The sequence below is a fragment of the Humulus lupulus genome, chromosome 2, assembly GCF_963169125.1.
Source record: "Humulus lupulus chromosome 2, drHumLupu1.1, whole genome shotgun sequence".
NCBI classification, from domain to species: domain Eukaryota; kingdom Viridiplantae; phylum Streptophyta; class Magnoliopsida; order Rosales; family Cannabaceae; genus Humulus; species Humulus lupulus.
This window is the reverse complement of record NC_084794.1, coordinates 118,462,664-118,480,109: the sequence shown is the minus strand read 5'-3', so window position 1 is coordinate 118,480,109 and position 17,446 is coordinate 118,462,664. Positions and strand designations below refer to the sequence as shown.

Sequence of the window (17,446 nt, the reverse complement as noted above, 5' to 3'; positions counted from 1 at the left end):
TACTTTAACAAAATACAGAGCCCAAAACTTATTCGGCCAAAACACATGACCAAAATAATATTTTTCAAATTAAAAATAATTTGATACCAGCTAAAAATATCAATATTATTAAAGTTAATTTCACATAAACGGAGTGTAATTTTTCCCCTTTCAATGACATTCATCAATAATAAATAATCATGCAAAGACATCACTTTTCTAAGCTTTACCATCAATTGAAATTGTAAACCTACCTAACTCTCTCATCTCTCATCCCTCATCTCTCATCCTTTTCTTTTTCTCTCTCTAAGACATGATCAACGTCTATCCATAATATCCACTCAGTTTCCTCTGTCTATATATTTATAACGTTCCAAAAAATGTATTTATAGAAAGAAATTGAATAAAAAAGACCCACTATATTAAAATCCCACTATATTAAAATTTTCTTTTTTGCATTTTGGACCTCTTCCTTCTCTTTCTCTCTCCAAGATTTTCTTTGTTCTACAGCCAAGAAAAGGAGACCACTTCAGAATCAGATCATCCTATTTCTATTTTTACATGCTATCCGGCCTTTGCTTAAATTATCCTCCAAATCCGGACTTCCTTGATCTTTGTAACCCCTTTTCTTTTTCTTCATCCATTTCCATTTCATTTGCTGCCTAAATTAGACAATATCTTATCACTTTCTTCAATCAAAAACCCCATTTCACTAACCACTTTCTCTTTCTAATTGCATTGATCTATTTCTGGGTTTTGCCTTCCTCTTGATTCCTTTATCTGGGTTTTGCCTTCCTCTTCATTCCTTTATCTGGGTTCTTCCTTTTTTTTTTTTTTTAATTTTGTAACATTCATCTTCTTTGTTTTGAATTTTCACTTGAGAGCCCACTTGAAAAAGGAGAAAGGAAAAATATACATTTTTCCCCTTTTCCGGTGGAGTATATATATATATATATTTATATATATATATTTTTTAAACACAATTTCAAGTTTTATTTTTGGAGGAAGACCCAATCATGGCCATCGGAATGTGAGATTTTGGTGATATGTTGTGTCTACAACTCTTCATTCATGGACTTTTGAGGTACCCTTTGAAAACAAAATCTTTGAAGCTTATTCTTTGGTTTTCTTCATTCAAACTTAAGTTTCTTAGAGTTTAATATAAGACTATTTCCATGGTATTTAGCTGGTGGTTTTTTCTTGCTTGACAAGGGAATCTGACCCCTCAAGCTTCTATCTTTCTTTCTCTCTCTTTCTATTCGTCTTTTCCTTTATCTCTCTTGATCTATCACAACAACCCAGAAGCCAAAATGTATGGGACTCAAAGCAAAAGAGACCTAGCTTTAGAATTTCAATCCCAGATACCAATTCTGAGGCCCAGCATCCATGCTAGGAGGGCTAATCTCACTGTGAAGTTCCAAGACCTTTATATGTTTACAGTAGAAGGGAATGTGGATGATGTTAATGTGTTGAATGAGGTGAGAGAGAAGGTGAGGAAACAGGGTCGGGTTTGGTGGGCATTGGAAGCCAATAAAGGTGCAAATTGGTATTTGGAGCCTTCCATATCTGAAGGGATTGCCTTAAAATCTTCTCTGAAGTTTTCGACTCTTGCCAACGCTATTACCTTGAAGAGGCTTATTAGGAAGGGAATCCCACCACTGCTTAGGCCTAAGGTGTGGTTTTCTTTATCTGGAGCTGCCAAGAAGAAGTCCACCGTGCCTGAGAGCTATTACAATGATCTCTTAAAGGCTGTTGAAGGAAAGGTCACACCCGCAACTCGGCAGATTGATCATGTTAGTTCCCCTTTCGACCCTCTTGCTTTAATTTATGATGACTTTGCCACATTGAGTGAATTTATTCGATTATATATGCATCTAACTTTTTTAGAAAAATATCTTTTTGGAGCTACCTTTTTTATCTTGAGATCCTGGGCAGATTTATAGTTTGCACCATGTTGCTTATTGCCTCCATTTGCAAAAGTTGATTTTTTTTGTTTCGTTTTTCTAAAAGGGTGGCTTTGGGATTTCTCTCTCTCTCTCTCTTTTAACTTCTCTGGTCTGAGCTATTTTACTGTATGTTTATTCGTAGAACCAATCAAAGATAAACTTTTCTTGCATTGAATATTTTAATGCTGTACGAGTCATCTGACCGTAAAATTAAGTAGATTCACGAAAATTATAAACTTTTAGACAAGGAGATGGAATCATGTGACACGTTCAGGCACAATACCCGATCATGAATTTTTTTTATTTTTTTGTTAAAAATCAAAAGTAAGATGTTAATATTATCAAATTTATTAATTATGACTATTACTTGTTTGAAGTCGTTCAGAAAGATTCTTAAGATGATGTAATTGAAATATTCTCGCAGCTTTGCTTGTCGTCATGATCTGGTAGCAGCAGTTCACATAAATGCGCCTTTGTTATTAGTGTTACCACAATGTGGATTTGATTAGTGAAGCTTCTGCTGATCGTATTATAAGTACTGCTATTTTGTTCGATAAATGTCTGATTCATGTCAATGCTATGAATGAAAACTTGTTCGTTATATGGTTTGTTATTAAGGATTAAGGTTGAAACTTGCAATTGCTTTGTCTATTTTACTGCTTAGTGAATGTCTCAGTACTTTGGAAATGCATATTTGTTCTACAGATTCTCATTTCACTTTCAAATTTCTGCAAATTTTCATTTAGTTTTGAATCGCGTATGCAGGACCTTCCACGGACCTTTCCAGGTCACCCTTGGTTGGATACTCCAGAGGGCCATGCTGCCCTTCGACGTGTTCTTGTTGGATATTCTTTCCGTGACTCTGATGTAGGCTATTGTCAGGTTGATTTTCTCTCTCATTTTTTAACATAACCTTTTTCGTCCATAGTCATTGAATTATCAGAAACATGAATAAACCTTGTAAAAAATTTCATCTATTTTGTATTATGCAGCTTAAAAATAGTCTTGGTACTTATTTATGTATTGAATCTGTATTGTTTGCTTTTCTGCTTCCAATATATTTGGTTCCCTTTGACCCTTCAGATTGGATCTTCCGAAGCATATTAAATTTTCTTTAGATTTTTACTGGCGCTTGAGAAGTAATGTGATTGTTAATTTTATAGTTCTTTTTATCTTTTTTAAATGGTAGAATATTTTTCTTTCGGAATTACTATTTTTGACTTAGACTATTCTTGTCGCAGGGTTTAAATTATGTTGCAGCATTACTGTTGCTCGTAATGAAAACAGAAGAAGATGCATTTTGGATGCTTGCTGTCCTATTGGAGAATGTCTTGGTTAATGACTGTTATACTACTAATTTATCAGGATGCCATGTTGAACAAAGGGTCTTCAAAGATTTACTTGCAAAAAAGTGCCCTAGGTAATCTTTTAATAACTTGGCTTCATTTTTTTTATGTAATTTATCTTCTTGCTGGCGTCTCTGAAATCCTGGAAAATAAAAGCAGGATAGCCACTCATCTTGAAGCACTGGACTTTGATGTTTCCCTTGTTGCCACTGAATGGTTTCTATGTCTATTTTCTAAAAGTTTGCCTTCAGAGGTTAGATTAACGTTGAGTACTTCTCTTTCTGAAAATTTAATGTTGTTTTTTGTGACTTACACTTCTTTTATGGTGCTTTGTGATTATTGCAGACAACTCTACGAGTGTGGGATGTCCTTTTCTATGAGGGGGCAAAGGTGCTGTTTCATGTTGCATTGGCTATATTTAAGGTAGCAAAAGCTTGAGCCTTTGGATTTTTGATTCATTTCATCAAAAGAACTATTGATAAGATCCATTGACTGTTGATCTAGAAAAATAATGTCATCACTTAGCTGACATTGTGATCTGAATTTGCAGATGAAGGAAGATGAGTTGCTTGTAACTCATCATGTAGGCGATGTAATCAACATTTTACAGAAAACTACTCATCACCTCTTTGACCCTGATGAGCTGTTGACGGTAATAATAACATTCTTATATGTTCATATTTTTTATCGTAATTGCAGTGCTTTCTCTTCCTAATCATATGGAAACAAATTTGATTAATGGGACAATTTACATAAATATGAATATGAAATCTTTTTGGTTGGCTTTCATTGTATCAAAAGTAGACATTTATTTTGTGAGGGATAACATTACTGATTAGTGAAGATTTTTCTGAAGCACGGTGAAAATTGCTGTCAACAGAACTTAAATTAGTTACTATCATGCAGATGAAATATTCCCACATTTGAAACTCAGGGTTAAATGATTTGTTCTTATTTGGTGTCTGCCCACCCCAATTTGCACAATGACTGAAAGCTTCACAATCCATTCAGAAACTTGAATTGCTGATGTTCTTTTCATCATTGTGATTTATTGACATGTAAAGTCGAAACATTTATATCCTTGCAGGTGGCCTTTGATAAGATAGGTTCAATGACAACCAACACTATATCTAAGCAAAGGAAAATACAAGAACCAGCTGTGATGGCAGAGCTCGACCAAAGATTGAGACGGCTTAATTCGTTAAAATTGGAGGACAAATAGCATGTGCTGTAGCAATGCAATCGAATTGGAGAACGCCACCATGCATGCATCTTCTAGGTGGTTTTGTTGCCCTAGAAAGATTTACGGAGAAGGAGCTTGAACCTGTGCCTTTCCTGTTTGTTCCTGCGTGGGGAACATGTAGAACCAAGTAGAAAGTGAGTGCCTGTTGTTTTCAGGATTTTGTAGGTGATAAATGTATATGTCTTGATATTACCGTATGACCTGGTTAAAGATACAATGAAAATCAGGGCATTGTTGTTGCATTAATGCCACTAATATGCCCTTTAATTTTTTTTTTCTTTCCCTTTTTTAAATGTTATATAGTGTAAAATTATAATGGGACTAAAAGTTATATTCCTATGAATACGTTTTTTCATTGTAAGATTGTTGGAGAACACCTGTCCTATCATTTATGTTTTACCAAATTCTTCTGTCATTTGACTCCTTTTTTAATGGTTTTCATTGGCTTCACGTTCTATAATTTTCTTCTATTTTTGGGGGGCTCTACTAAATTTGTCGCTTGCACGTCACCGAAAAAATGGGAAATGAATAACCGTGTGGAGGTGGGGTGGACTTTAGTTTAATTTGCCAGTGTCAGAGCTTTTATACAATTCCCCAAGGCAAAGTTGACCTACATCACAATTGCTCCCTCACTTTCATCAATCGTGGAGTGATTGATGGCCAAAAATGATTATTCCATTGGGTGTCTTATGAGGTTTTTTTGTCATCTTTACCAATTATGTAAGGTTGGTAAAGAATCATGGTATAAGTTAGCATTGCTCTTTTCTATTTATTCTGATGTTTGCTTACACTTTTGTCACCGTCCGAGTGTTTTCAGCGCACACTCATAATTATTTGAATTAATAAGAGATTACTCCATTCTTTTTATTATTGATTATCAAACAAAAGCTTAATTTATTAAATCACAGTAACAAAATAGGCCATACGTGATCATTTCTTAAACCTAACATACGATGTTATTGAGCATTGCTTTTTGAGAAGTTTGAGGTTGTTATGCTCAAGTGTCTTATGATCTCTATTTGTAGCTACACAAATTTGGAACTTCAAACCCGATTTTGACTAAGATCTCATCATTTTCTTAACTCGTAAAAATAAATTTGTAGATATTTCTTAACTCTTAAAAAACAAAGTTGTAGATCTCTTTCTTAACTTTCTATTTCATTTTGAATCATTGCATTTGAAGTTCAGATAAAAGAGTTATGCTTGCTTTTGAGCGAGATCGAATGAGGATGAATTGAGGCACTAAGAGCAGCCACAAAAGGACCTCCGATGGCATGTCAGTGAGCTACGACTACTCGGTGGGACACCTAACGTAGAATTTTTTTTGTCTTATTTGTTGAGCTGGCAGGGATTTTCGCTGAGTGTGAAGAGTGTCGCGACGTTGATCTATTTAAATTATCTTTTTAAAGCTAATTGAATGGGGAATTCATATTTTCACTTTGTGAGATCATAAGAAAAAACTTTGAACTTGGAAAACAAGTTTTTGGAGGGAAAAACATCATAGATTGGATTTTGAAGGATTGAAGACGGATCATTACTTCTAGTTTCATCTTTTTTTTTTAGATTTCAAATCATGATTTTGGAAATTAAAGACTTAGATATCTTTTGATTATTTGAATTTTTTATTTGTAATTAGATTGCTTATTCAATTTTTATTTTACTTTTCTTTATTTTTTGAAATTATTATTTAACTTGAATTAAAAGAAAATTAATAGTTTAAGTATTAACTACTCAAATATATCTAAAATACTAATTGTTATGATATGTTCACTTGCGTAATTATATAAAATCAATAATACCATGTCAAATCATCTTGAAGTTATTGTATATGTGTATGTCATTTCTACCTCTATAACCATTTTGTCAAAAAAGAACCCTCTACTCACCTCACCTCACCTCCATTGGTAGATTTTGATTGTAAGAAATTTTGTTTTGTAGATTTTAGGTTTAAAGATGTAACATACTTGACTTTTCATGTCAATTACATATACGAATGTGGATCAGTTTTCTATAGACTGAACAAAGATAAAAGCAATTGAAAGATAATTACATTTTGTTAAAACGAGGGTGTTCAGGCCGGTATGCCAAGCTGTAGCTGTCACTTCCTCTCACCTTGGAAGTCTGGGAATAATTTGAAAACTGGATAGAAGACGAAGAACCAAAGTTTTGGAACTGAGGATTAAAATTTGGTCGCACAGTGTTGGAACGGGAAGAAGGATTTTGATTCCTTTGCATGACAGGAGGGTATTGTTGACTCTTCCAATTGTTTTGAGCATTTACTTGTCTTCCACCTGGAAAGAATTTCTGACCAGAATGGTAAGTGAAGTTGCCAGTGTACCCTTGAGACGGCATATCCATATTGGGCCACCAGTAGTTACCAAGTTGGGTTCCTGGCTGGAAACTATGCCGCCTTTCTGCGACAGTGGAATGACCGGTCTGGGAACTTTGATTTCTTTCTGTGTCAATGGGATAACAGGTCTGGGAACTTCGCTTCCTTTCTGTGTCAATGGGATAACTGGTCTGGAATCCCTCATTTTCCAGTCCAGGTGGAAAATCTTGTCCAAGGGTTTTTTCTTTGTCTTGGGAGGCCTTTTCTTTGTTCTCCTCTTCTGGTGATCCAAAGACTTCATGCAGTGCATTGGAGCATATTGGTGAATAACTTGGGGAAGACAACTCAATATCAGTGCTCACATCAGAAGGTGTTGAGCCTTCCAAATCTCCCTGGATCAGCCTCTCTGTTTGTCCTCGTCCATCATAATTCATCTCGTTGAGGTTGTTCTTGCTACCAATATCAATGTCATCACGATGAATATAGCTTTGGTCAACTTTGTTGAGAGTATTTGATCCAGCTTCTTGTGGTTCAGTTTCATAGGTAACATCCGTAACACCATTAAATGTGCAAGAGATGTCACCGGGTGCACACAGATAGGAGTAGTCCTGATAACAATCATAATCTTCTTCCTCGAGATAGTTTGTTAAGTTGTTTCCTATCATATGCAGCTGTTGCTGGACAATGTGACCATGTTGTCTTGCTATTTCATTGTGTCTAACAGTCCAGTCAGGGCGACTCCAAAGATACAAAGGTGGTGCCTTCAGGTTCCAATCCTCCAACTGCTTATCGTGCATGTCTATAGATCCGGGTAGATAAAAGGACTGAAAAAAAGGGAAAAAAATACCATTGTAATCAAAATGCACAATCATGATTAATTCTTAAAAATAATATAAAATAAAATTGAATAATCATAACTGGTAACTAGGAAATGTATCTTACTAGTAAAGAGATGCAATAGTAAAAGTACCTTTCCTGAGAGTATTTGTTCATCCTCCCAAATTAAATCATACGGGTTAGAGAAAATGTCAAGTCTGGAAAAGCAGCAAACGAATGTGAGAAAGGAGAAATTGTGGAGAAGAAGAAGTTAACTTTAAGAACTCACCGTTTGGTTTCCTTTGGGGTGATTAGAATAAGGAGTTTTGGTCTGAACTCCAGGGCCTTAAAAATGAACCTGTGAGCTAAAGATGCTTTTACTCCGAAAGGAGGATTAAGCCCCATGATCTACTTGTAGAATAAGTTCAGAAGTATAAGAAATACAAGCATCTAGTTTATTTGGTACATGGTAAAAGGGGGAAAAAAACTCTTACCAACTGAGAACTGTCAGGTAGTTCTTCTAACTTTATGCTCATCCAGTCTCTTTTCTCAAAACTGAAGTCATTCTACAACAATGGAGGATAAAGGTATTTAGTTTAACCTTTTCTTTTACATCTGAGAGTAAAGACCAAATATGATGAAGAGACACTTGCAACTAACAACAAAGTCCCTTCAGGCTTTAGCACTCAAATCAAACAGTAGAGAACAGATTCATACACAATTCAAATCCTATCAAACTACATAATGGAAGACACCCCAAAGTTTAGCAAGAGTTATTGTTTAGTGATGTGGACACAAAAGTCGCAGTCTTAACTAATAAAAAAAACATATCTCCAATTGAGCGCTTGTCATAAATTGTTTAATACCAAAAAGTATCGTATCTAATATTTGGCTATCACATACCGAAGAACTGATGTTATCCTTTTGCCATTTTTTTCTATTTGGAGAACTTTCTCTTGTTTAACCTTGGTATTAGGATGTTTACTAATATTATTAAAGGGAGAGAGAGAGACAGAAAAATCATCCTCATGTCTCTGAAATTCTATGAGAAGGCCAAGAAAAGATTACAACACGTAAATTATGAGAAGTTTTCCACAGTGAACTTATCAAGGAAACAATCTTAGCTGCATTTAGAAAAATCAGTTCACCTTTAAGTACCCCAGCTTGCAGTAATTGAAACAGCCATACTTGTCTTTGAGATAACACACACATGCATTATGATCTAGTTCTTCAAAGATTGTAATAGATATTTGGCAAACTACCAAAATAAAATTAAGGCCTACCTTGGGTATAAAAAGATCATAATTTTTGAAGAAGCACTGTTTTCCCGTCTTTTCAAGCTTTTCTCTCATCAGCAGACTGAAATCGTTGGAACCGCAGCAAAAGTCAACTATCTGTTCAACAAAGAAAGCTTATTGTCAATTTCGAGATGATAATAACAATGTTATGGAACCATTTATTTGTCGAAGTATACATTCCCGAAAAATTTAGCTTTAAGCTGTACATTCTTATTTTCCCAAAAAAAAAAAAATGCAAAAACTACTGACGTAAAACAGCCAAATTGAAAATAACTCCTTACTGTATCTCCATTTTGCACATAGCAATGAAGCCTGTTAACAACCTGTAGAGTTGTATTCAAGCTATTAGCTTTCACATCGAAAGAATATATATTACCAACACTTGTATAGCCAGTCATATTAACATTAATTCAGTAGAAAAAGGCTCAGCTATTCCTAGAACATGGAAACAGTAGAATAAGCCTAAAAAGTTCCAAGAACAATCTTCAACAAACACAGACTGAGCAAAATCCCTAAGAACTAAGAGGCACCCATTAGGTTATATCAAATTCCTCAAAAATACTAACCATTCATAAAATCTAGAACATTGATTTTTGAACAATTGTCAGTAGTGGTGGAGGTACCATTCTGAGTTTCCAAATCTCCAAAAGAATTTTTTTTAGCATCGACAGGTATTTGTCAACTAATGGTTACTATGCCTAAATGGTCTGTGAATTTAGCTTCAAAACTTTAATTTTTTTTAACAAAACTGCCTTCCTTGTATGTGAGAATAGGACATTGATAATTTGAACAATTATCCGTAGTAGCGAAGGTACCATTCTGAGTTTCCAATTTCCAAAAGGAATTTGTTTTTACCAGCATGGACAGGAAATTATTAACTAACGGTTACTATGCCTAAAGGGCGTGTGAGTTTAACTTCAAGACTTTTTTTTTTTTGAAACAGAACTGCCTTCCTTGTATGTATTAAAAGGAGAATACAAGGATCAGCTTCATAACTTTAATGAATAAGCATTCTCAGTCTTCCTGATTATTTACACGAGAAACTAGTTAATCTAGTTAAAATATGGTCAGGTAGATATAAATATATAGGGAGCGGCTGTGTTATGCTCATTTTTTTGGACACACCGGTGTGTCTTTTTTCGATTTTTGGTAATATATACATATATAAAATTGCAAATTAAATAAATAAATAGCATTGTGATTCTCATAGGAGCAAATTGCTAGTTGCTAGTGCTACTCAGCTTCTTGTGTTAAAAATTCTACAAAACAGTACACATAATAAAAATGTTGGCTGAGAAAAAAAAATTGCTTCATATAGAAACAATTTACCTCCTTAAGCTTGTCCACTTTAGTGAAATGACGACCATAAGATGTATAACGCTTCCCATGAAGAAAAGGTGCAAGATAGACACCAAGCTTCCTCTGCAAATTCACAAGACAATAATCATTCCACAGATCAAACCATATTGATATAAGTTTTATCTTTTAAGATAACATTGATTATAAACAATGCAATTCTAATTCCCATCTGTATGCATGGGAAAGAACCTTTATCTCGAACGACGTAGCATACTCATTCATGTGAATAATATGAATTTGACCCAATCTTTTCTATGCATATTTTATATTAACTCATGAATTAAGGCTGACATACAACACAGACTTATATCACTCCATCCATGTCCAGAAGTTCTAACATTTAAAAATATGATCAGTAGACTTTGCAACAAAGTGATACCAATTTCTCTAAAGACTTGAGGGACAGAAGAGTTTAAGATTTTGACACGGCAAGTATTTGAAATTTCGAAATGTGAATACTTCAAAGGGGCTGATACCATCATTTGTGTCACCCAAACATAAATCACAACTCAAAGCGAATAATTTAGAGAATAAATTGATTAGCAAACTGATAATTTCCTATGAAAAAGTCAACAACAAATTCAAAACCAACTATTATTTAGCATAGTACTCCAGAATACAGCTATGGCTACCCAAATTGCAAAAATGAAATATACAGTGAATTTTGAGATCATAACCAACTAAAATCTACCAAGTCAATGTCAAGAAGTAAAAATTCTCAAAACATTAAACTAGTCAGTTAAAACATACAAGAGATGGTATAATCATATATAACAACAAACAGTAATGCTATAGTATCTGATTTTCAAACATCTCTTCTCCCATTCATTAATTTGGTCTCCTTTAACACATACAAATTTTTAGCAAGGTTTGCATGGAATTCAAAAAATGAAGGTAGAACATAAAGACAATAGAAAGGAGTATCAACTCAGACATGCAATAAAAGCGTCCATAGAAGAATAATAACTAATGCTCAGTGGCCTTTTCTTTTTTTTTTTGCAACAAAAATTTATAGTAAATAACAATTTATTTGAACCTTCCAATGAAATATTTGATTGAGAACATCTGGTTCACAAACAGCTTTTGCATCTTCGATACTGCATCCTTCATCCAACTTCTTTAAAGCTATTCGAATAGCCTGCAAGTATATCAAGAGTCTTAAAGTAAAATAAAAGTTTGGGAGAACAATATGTTTCTAGATTTACCACCATTTTAACATCAGTATCCACAATTCATCTCCTGTCAGTAATTTTACCTCAACAGAACCCTCCACTTTTCCTATTGTAATGTCTATGTCCAGTGAGCTTTCAGAGAATAATCCATTTGTAGCCAGGAGTCTCTGTCTTCTTATGAACTCTTCATGATTGAAGGAACAAGTGGATTCTTTCATTAGGTCCAAAATTCTGTAGATCCAAGAAGAGAAGAATAGAAAGTATCACTCCCACTATTGTTAAATGAAAATTTACAATAAGCATAAAATATTCCGAAATAAAACTTTCAATCATGCAACTATGGAACAAGTTAATCACCGCTTTTCCATTTCAGCTTGAGCTGAAAGACATGACGTCTTTGCATTTTTAGTAACATGTTCTTCTGTAGCATTTTTTACAATTCCACTAGCTGTATGCCTCTTAGATTTCACTGGGTGTGTTTCTAAACTAATTGATGAGTTATTCTTCATGCATGACTTGCCTTCAGCTTTTGAAAAGACACTAAGAGAAGATCCAATATTTTCCTTCGCAGATTTTCTTTCTTCGTCATTTCTCTTTCTCTTTCTTAATGAATCAAAATCTGGTCCAGCACATCTTCTCTTGATAGTTTGGGTAGAATCACCAACACTAGCACTACAACCCCCCTTTTCCACCCGTTGCAGCATGTTTGGGTTTTTTGTTGCAAAAGTTTCAAATATCTTACTTGTGGTTGACACCATTTGCATTGCCCTCTCTTTGCTTGAATGCAACTCCAAATTCAATGCCTTCGGTTGTCCACTAACATCAGGAAATTTTACATGGTCTCTAGCAGGAGTTGCAAGTTCACTTAAAATCTCATGATCCCTGGTCAACATAATTGGAAAAATCCATACAATATCAATGTGATATATGACCAAAATTAATTTCACCTTGCATAAATCAGCTCCAATTTACTTACATGCAATATATCAGAATCCGTTTTGGTAGTAAACCATCCCAAGCCCTCTGTGCAATGTTTTTTTCATAGTTATATTCGAAAGAAATACTCCTGAAAAGTGAAACAAAAAAAGTCAATAACCAGATTCATTCTTTCTGAAAGTAAAACTAACATTTATTAGTGCTCAACAAAAAGAAAGTTAAGTTTAGTAGTGCCTGGGTAGGCATTTCCTGTGATATGCCTTTGGACAGCGCCGACACAGAGCAAACTGCAACTCCATGACCTTTTTATCTTCACCTTGATGACAAACAAAACATTTATGAGCAGGACAGGTAAATGATTCCCCCGCAACAATACTGAGACGGAGTTCTTCAGTTTGGTATCTATTAGCTGGTTGGAGCATTTTTGCAACACATTCTGGATGATAGAAGTGACCACAAGTAGCAGAAATACAAGGGAAGACCTTAAATTCAACAGAAAACCAAGTTTAGAGATGCAGTCCACATATATTGCTTCTTATTAGTGGTTGTGAAAAAGAAAAACTGAAATCCAGTAAGCAACTGGAGATAGGAGTCGAATGGTTTAATTAACAGTATGCAATGAACAACTCATAATGATAAATATCAGGAAAGTATATCCAAAAGAAAATAATAAAAAAAGAAAGAATTTAAATAAACTTCTGTCAGTATTATTGATTAGTGAGCTAGCTATTGATGCCAAATTTTCTGTTTCCTTCATTCAGCAATTTTTTAAGTTCCCAAAATGTTAAACTAACTATTGTTTAAATCAGTACAGATGCTATAACATCTTATGAAAATCTTTGGAATGTCTGAATTTGGTGCCACCGGAAAATACATTAGAAAAGATTACGCTATTCTATTTTCTGCTACAGATTCAAATACATATAGTTCCGCAGTATTTATATATGTACAGTTATCAGAACTACTGTACACCCCAAATCCATTAAAAACAAGACTCATTTTCATTGATTTTCAATTTTGTTGGATAACATGCCACATCAACTTCCAATGTTTGAATTCACTAAAATATGAAAGTATAAACTGAATGTGACACTTCACTAAGATTAATGGGAATTGTTGCTAACGATAGCTATGTAATTTTTATCAGTCAGAGGTTGGTCTTTCAAGGCAGAGTGGCCCCATGATTCATAAGAAATGGTGGAAACATTTCTTCCGAGAAAGGAACTCTGTTTGTTATGCTTTTTTTTCCTGATTTCTTCTCTCTTCAGGGTAAGTTGGTTTTCCTATTCTTTAATTATCATATATTTTCTTTCTAAGCAAAAAGGGAAAAGTTGCAATCTTACAATAATGTTTTGTGGTCCTACACATTAAATTTTTTTCTGTAATTCGAACCAAGCCATAATATGCATCATTTAGTTGCCGATATACTGATTTGGTTAACCCTGCTTTATAAAAGGTGGTAGCTCCTTTGACAAGCACATTAGTGCCAGAAAAAGAAATGCTTAAGGCAATTAAGAGACGGGCATTGAGAGAAAAGTATACCTCGACACTGGATGAAGTATCTGAGGAGCCCATGTTGCCACAAATAAAGCATTGGTGCTGCTGGTACTTACAATTTGCACACAAAAAGGTTGGAATTGCCTGCATATGTTTAAAGCATTGTTACTGGTGCAAGCAATTGGAAACTGGAGACATAAAAGTGAAAGATAAAAGCATTTCGAATGCATTGATCGAAACCATATGAATAAACATACTTTAACTTGAGCATCATTATATCCAAGAGAAGAACAGTTTTCGCCACCAGCAGCATCTCTGGTTGCGTGAAAGGATCGCATGCACCTCCCTTGACAACTGTATGAAACTTGCAATTAAATCTAAGAAGAAGAAAAAAACTGTGGAGAAAAGAAAATTTATGGCTGATGTTTGGTAGCCCAAAAGCTGAAACAGGCAATATAACAAGAACACTTTCAGGAATCTAAACAAAAATCAAAGAAACAAAGCTCCTCTAAGAAGATGCTACAAATAAAACAATGTAAGATTAAACTTGATAAGATACCTCAGTATTTGACCACCATTGTCACAGATTGCGCAAACATGATCATATAATCCACCATCTCCATCAAAACATTCACCATCATCACCAATGACATCATCATTCATATCAACTATAAACTTTGATTTCTTTCTTATTTGCACATCCTGCTAAATCAAACAAAGGTACCACCGATATAGAGTCAAAAGGTTTTAGCATATAATACACAGAACACCAAAATACTACCCGAGAACTAACCTCCGGAAAAGCTCCATATTTACTGGGTTTTTCAATATAGGTGTGCAGATCCTGCACCATAGTCAGAACAAGAAATTATAAGTTAATTCTTTATGATAACAGTATTAAATACTTTAACACAAGTTAGAGCAATTACCTAGAATGATCAGGGTAGATAACAATTCAAGCATTATCGGCACCAAATGAAAGACCAAGAAAAGAAAAATCAGAAGTATTCCCAGGGAATATGATGCTGTCACGGTTTAATTTTCTTTGAGAATAGGAAAATAACTAATGAACCTGGGTGGTTCTTCAGAATGGTGATACTCATCTTAATTAAATACTTTTGGGCTTGATATTTACAGTCGTAATTAATCAATCAGTACAACCTAATCTCTTTGGATCAATAACAAGTTAATATCATTCTCAATTTTTGATGAAAGGGACATTCTTACAAAAACATGTATGGTAAACAACTAACCTCGATTTTGGCTAAATCTTTGTCCCTTTTAACAACTTCACCAATTAGTATACAGTTGGCAGACACATCATTTTCACAAGGCTTAAGCTCAAATGAGCTGCAAGAACGGTGGGCCATTATTATAAGAACAAATAAAAAGGCACATAGAAAATCACATAAACCATATAAAGAGCAGACCTAAGAGCTTTAAGCAAGTAGTTCCAAACAAATTTCCTCGATGCCACAGTATTCTTTTTCAGAAAATGAAGCCAATAAATGGTAACCAGTATCGACCTGATCGTATTTTCAAAACACTTCCTTGGCTTTTGGAGCACTATCCAATTCTTGTCCTTGGAAAGCACATAAATCTCTGGTTTCACAAATGACAGGTCAAACCTCCAAGCCACAACCCTCTTGTAAATTTTTTGAAGCCCGTCATCAACACTAGCAAGCAAGAAAACACCTATATCTGTCTGAACCAGACTCTCATTCGGACTCCATAGGAGTGGCAAGGTAGTAAACGAAACAAGCTCTTCCTTATCATTAACAAAAAGGTAATCTGTGACACAGTTTGGCACAATCTCACCCTCTTCATCTGAGGACGCCATTGACAACTAGAAAGCATACGGAGAAATACAAAGAACCCAAATCAGAAAACTAATGAAACAGTTATTCAAAGAAAACCCCTAAAATCATACGAGGAAAAGAAAAGAAAAAAAAAGTTAAATATTTGATCAAGTAGTCCTCTAAGTATACCCATGTCTACAACCATGTCGAAATTTCTTCAACAAAAAGTAAAATAAATAAATAAATAAACATAACTAATTACAAAAGCTTCTAAAAATCACAATAATAACTCGACCAAAAACAAGAAAATAACTCTTGGACGTCCTTCCTAATAGTGTCACAGAACCGTTAGGATCGAAACTTATTTATAATTTTCTATATCAGTGATCTCCAAAATCGTTTTCATCAGTGGGCTTCTGAGTTTCGATTCGTTTAATAAGTACAGAAACTGAAATCATTTAATAAGCTTATGAATGAGTAGAAAGAAGAAGAAGGAGAAAAACAACAAACGTTTCATTACATTTCCATTTTCTCTGTAACCAAACAAAATGGTAGAGCTTAGAAAAGTAAAAGAAGAGGTTGAGATGATGAACATATTACCAGGACGAAAAAAGTATTCAGAAAAATGTAACAGAAAAGCACCGGAGTGGTGGTGAACTGTTGGTCTGGGTAGCGGAGAGTGAAGATATATATATGTATTATACAAGGAGGAGAGTGAGTAGTAATGGTGAGGGAGTAGGTGCGATCATGATTGTGATTGGGAAAGAGAAGTCGGAAGAAGGTGCGCATATGGAGAGAGAGAGAGAGAGAGAGAGAAAGAGCGTCTATCTTCTTGGCTTGGCATTCTCCATGATCGCACGGAAAGCTGCAATAGTGAAAAGACCATAGTCACGCGAGTCTAACTTAACCGTTTTTGGTACTTTTTTCAATTATTATTATATTGTTATTATTTTGTCATTTTCCCAAAACTGGAACTACTGTTATTTCGACGATTAAGGCGGGTAGCGTTTTAATCGTACCGGTATCAGTCACAGAAGCCGAGCAGACTAAAGGAAGGGTTATTATTACTATTTCTTACCCAAACTTTTAATTTTAGTAATTATACTTTTAACTCATATTTTTAGCAGTCATCCCCTTACAAAAAAAAAAAAAAACAAATCTTTAGTCATCAAAATTAAAATTTTCATTACTAGAAAAGAAAAAAGAAAATTCATACAGAAATAATAATAGTAATAAAAGTTTCCATACAAACTTAACGTGAGTATGAGAGTTTTGAAATTCTTAAATTGGAGCATTTCTCTTGGTTACTTATAAGAAAAATAAAATTATATTGACAATGAATTTCATCATAAAAAAAATTAAGTGTTGTTTGTCATTGTTTTCTGTTTTTTTTTAAAAATTGTGTTTTTAGAAATGAAAACAGAAAATAATTTTTGCAGTTTTCATAATACAATAATTGTTTGGTTAATGTTTTCTAAAAATAATTTTTTAGTTTTATTTTTTTTAAAAAATCTTAAATAAAAAATTAATAGATATATTTATAAATAGAATTTTTTAAAAAAAATTTGTAATAAATAATGAGATAAAATAATGCCCAACTAGAAATAAAAACCTCAATGGCAAACCAATGAGACTGCTCATAATTCTAGCACTAATATACATACTGAGCTCCTGACTAAGATGCTAGAAACTGTTGCTCAAGGCCAGTCACCATTGACATGACTTC

At 34.1% G+C, this 17,446-nt stretch overlaps 2 protein-coding genes across 6 annotated transcripts; one reads left to right on the top strand and one right to left on the bottom strand.

Moving 5' to 3' along the window:
* The first annotated feature begins 385 nt into the window (after window positions 1–385).
* On the top strand, window positions 386–4,929 carry LOC133818415 (uncharacterized). 2 transcript variants are annotated; one of them, XM_062251275.1, is made up of 7 exons: window positions 386–1,772; window positions 2,691–2,807; window positions 3,167–3,345; window positions 3,428–3,524; window positions 3,617–3,694; window positions 3,822–3,923; window positions 4,359–4,929. In XM_062251275.1, exons 1-7 carry the CDS (start codon window positions 1,290–1,292, stop codon window positions 4,491–4,493), a joined length of 1,191 nt encoding a protein of 396 aa, XP_062107259.1. In that variant the 5' UTR covers window positions 386–1,289; the 3' UTR covers window positions 4,494–4,929. The 2 variants fall into 2 exon arrangements, with proteins under 2 accessions (XP_062107259.1, XP_062107260.1); XM_062251276.1 differs by having other exon boundaries at window positions 388–1,772; window positions 3,431–3,524.
* Window positions 4,930–6,386: 1,457 nt separating this feature from the next.
* LOC133818414 (protein ENHANCED DOWNY MILDEW 2-like) lies at window positions 6,387–16,595 on the bottom strand. 4 transcript variants are annotated; one of them, XM_062251270.1, is made up of 19 exons: window positions 16,321–16,594; window positions 15,352–15,767; window positions 15,175–15,271; window positions 14,715–14,765; window positions 14,481–14,626; window positions 14,179–14,275; window positions 13,967–14,065; window positions 12,659–12,906; window positions 12,465–12,554; window positions 11,846–12,370; window positions 11,572–11,719; window positions 11,353–11,454; window positions 10,287–10,379; window positions 9,239–9,280; window positions 8,943–9,053; window positions 8,154–8,225; window positions 7,949–8,067; window positions 7,814–7,877; window positions 6,388–7,667 (listed from the first exon to the last, which is right to left on the bottom strand). In XM_062251270.1, the coding sequence occupies exons 1-19, from the start codon at window positions 16,507–16,509 to the stop codon at window positions 6,561–6,563; spliced, it is 3,816 nt and encodes a 1,271-aa protein (XP_062107254.1). In that variant the 5' UTR covers window positions 16,510–16,594; the 3' UTR covers window positions 6,388–6,560. The 4 variants fall into 4 exon arrangements, with proteins under 4 accessions (XP_062107256.1, XP_062107254.1, XP_062107255.1 ...); XM_062251271.1 differs by having other exon boundaries at window positions 6,389–7,667; window positions 14,481–14,623; XM_062251272.1 differs by lacking the exon at window positions 9,239–9,280 and having other exon boundaries at window positions 6,387–7,667; window positions 16,321–16,595.
* Window positions 16,596–17,446: the final 851 nt, after the last annotated feature.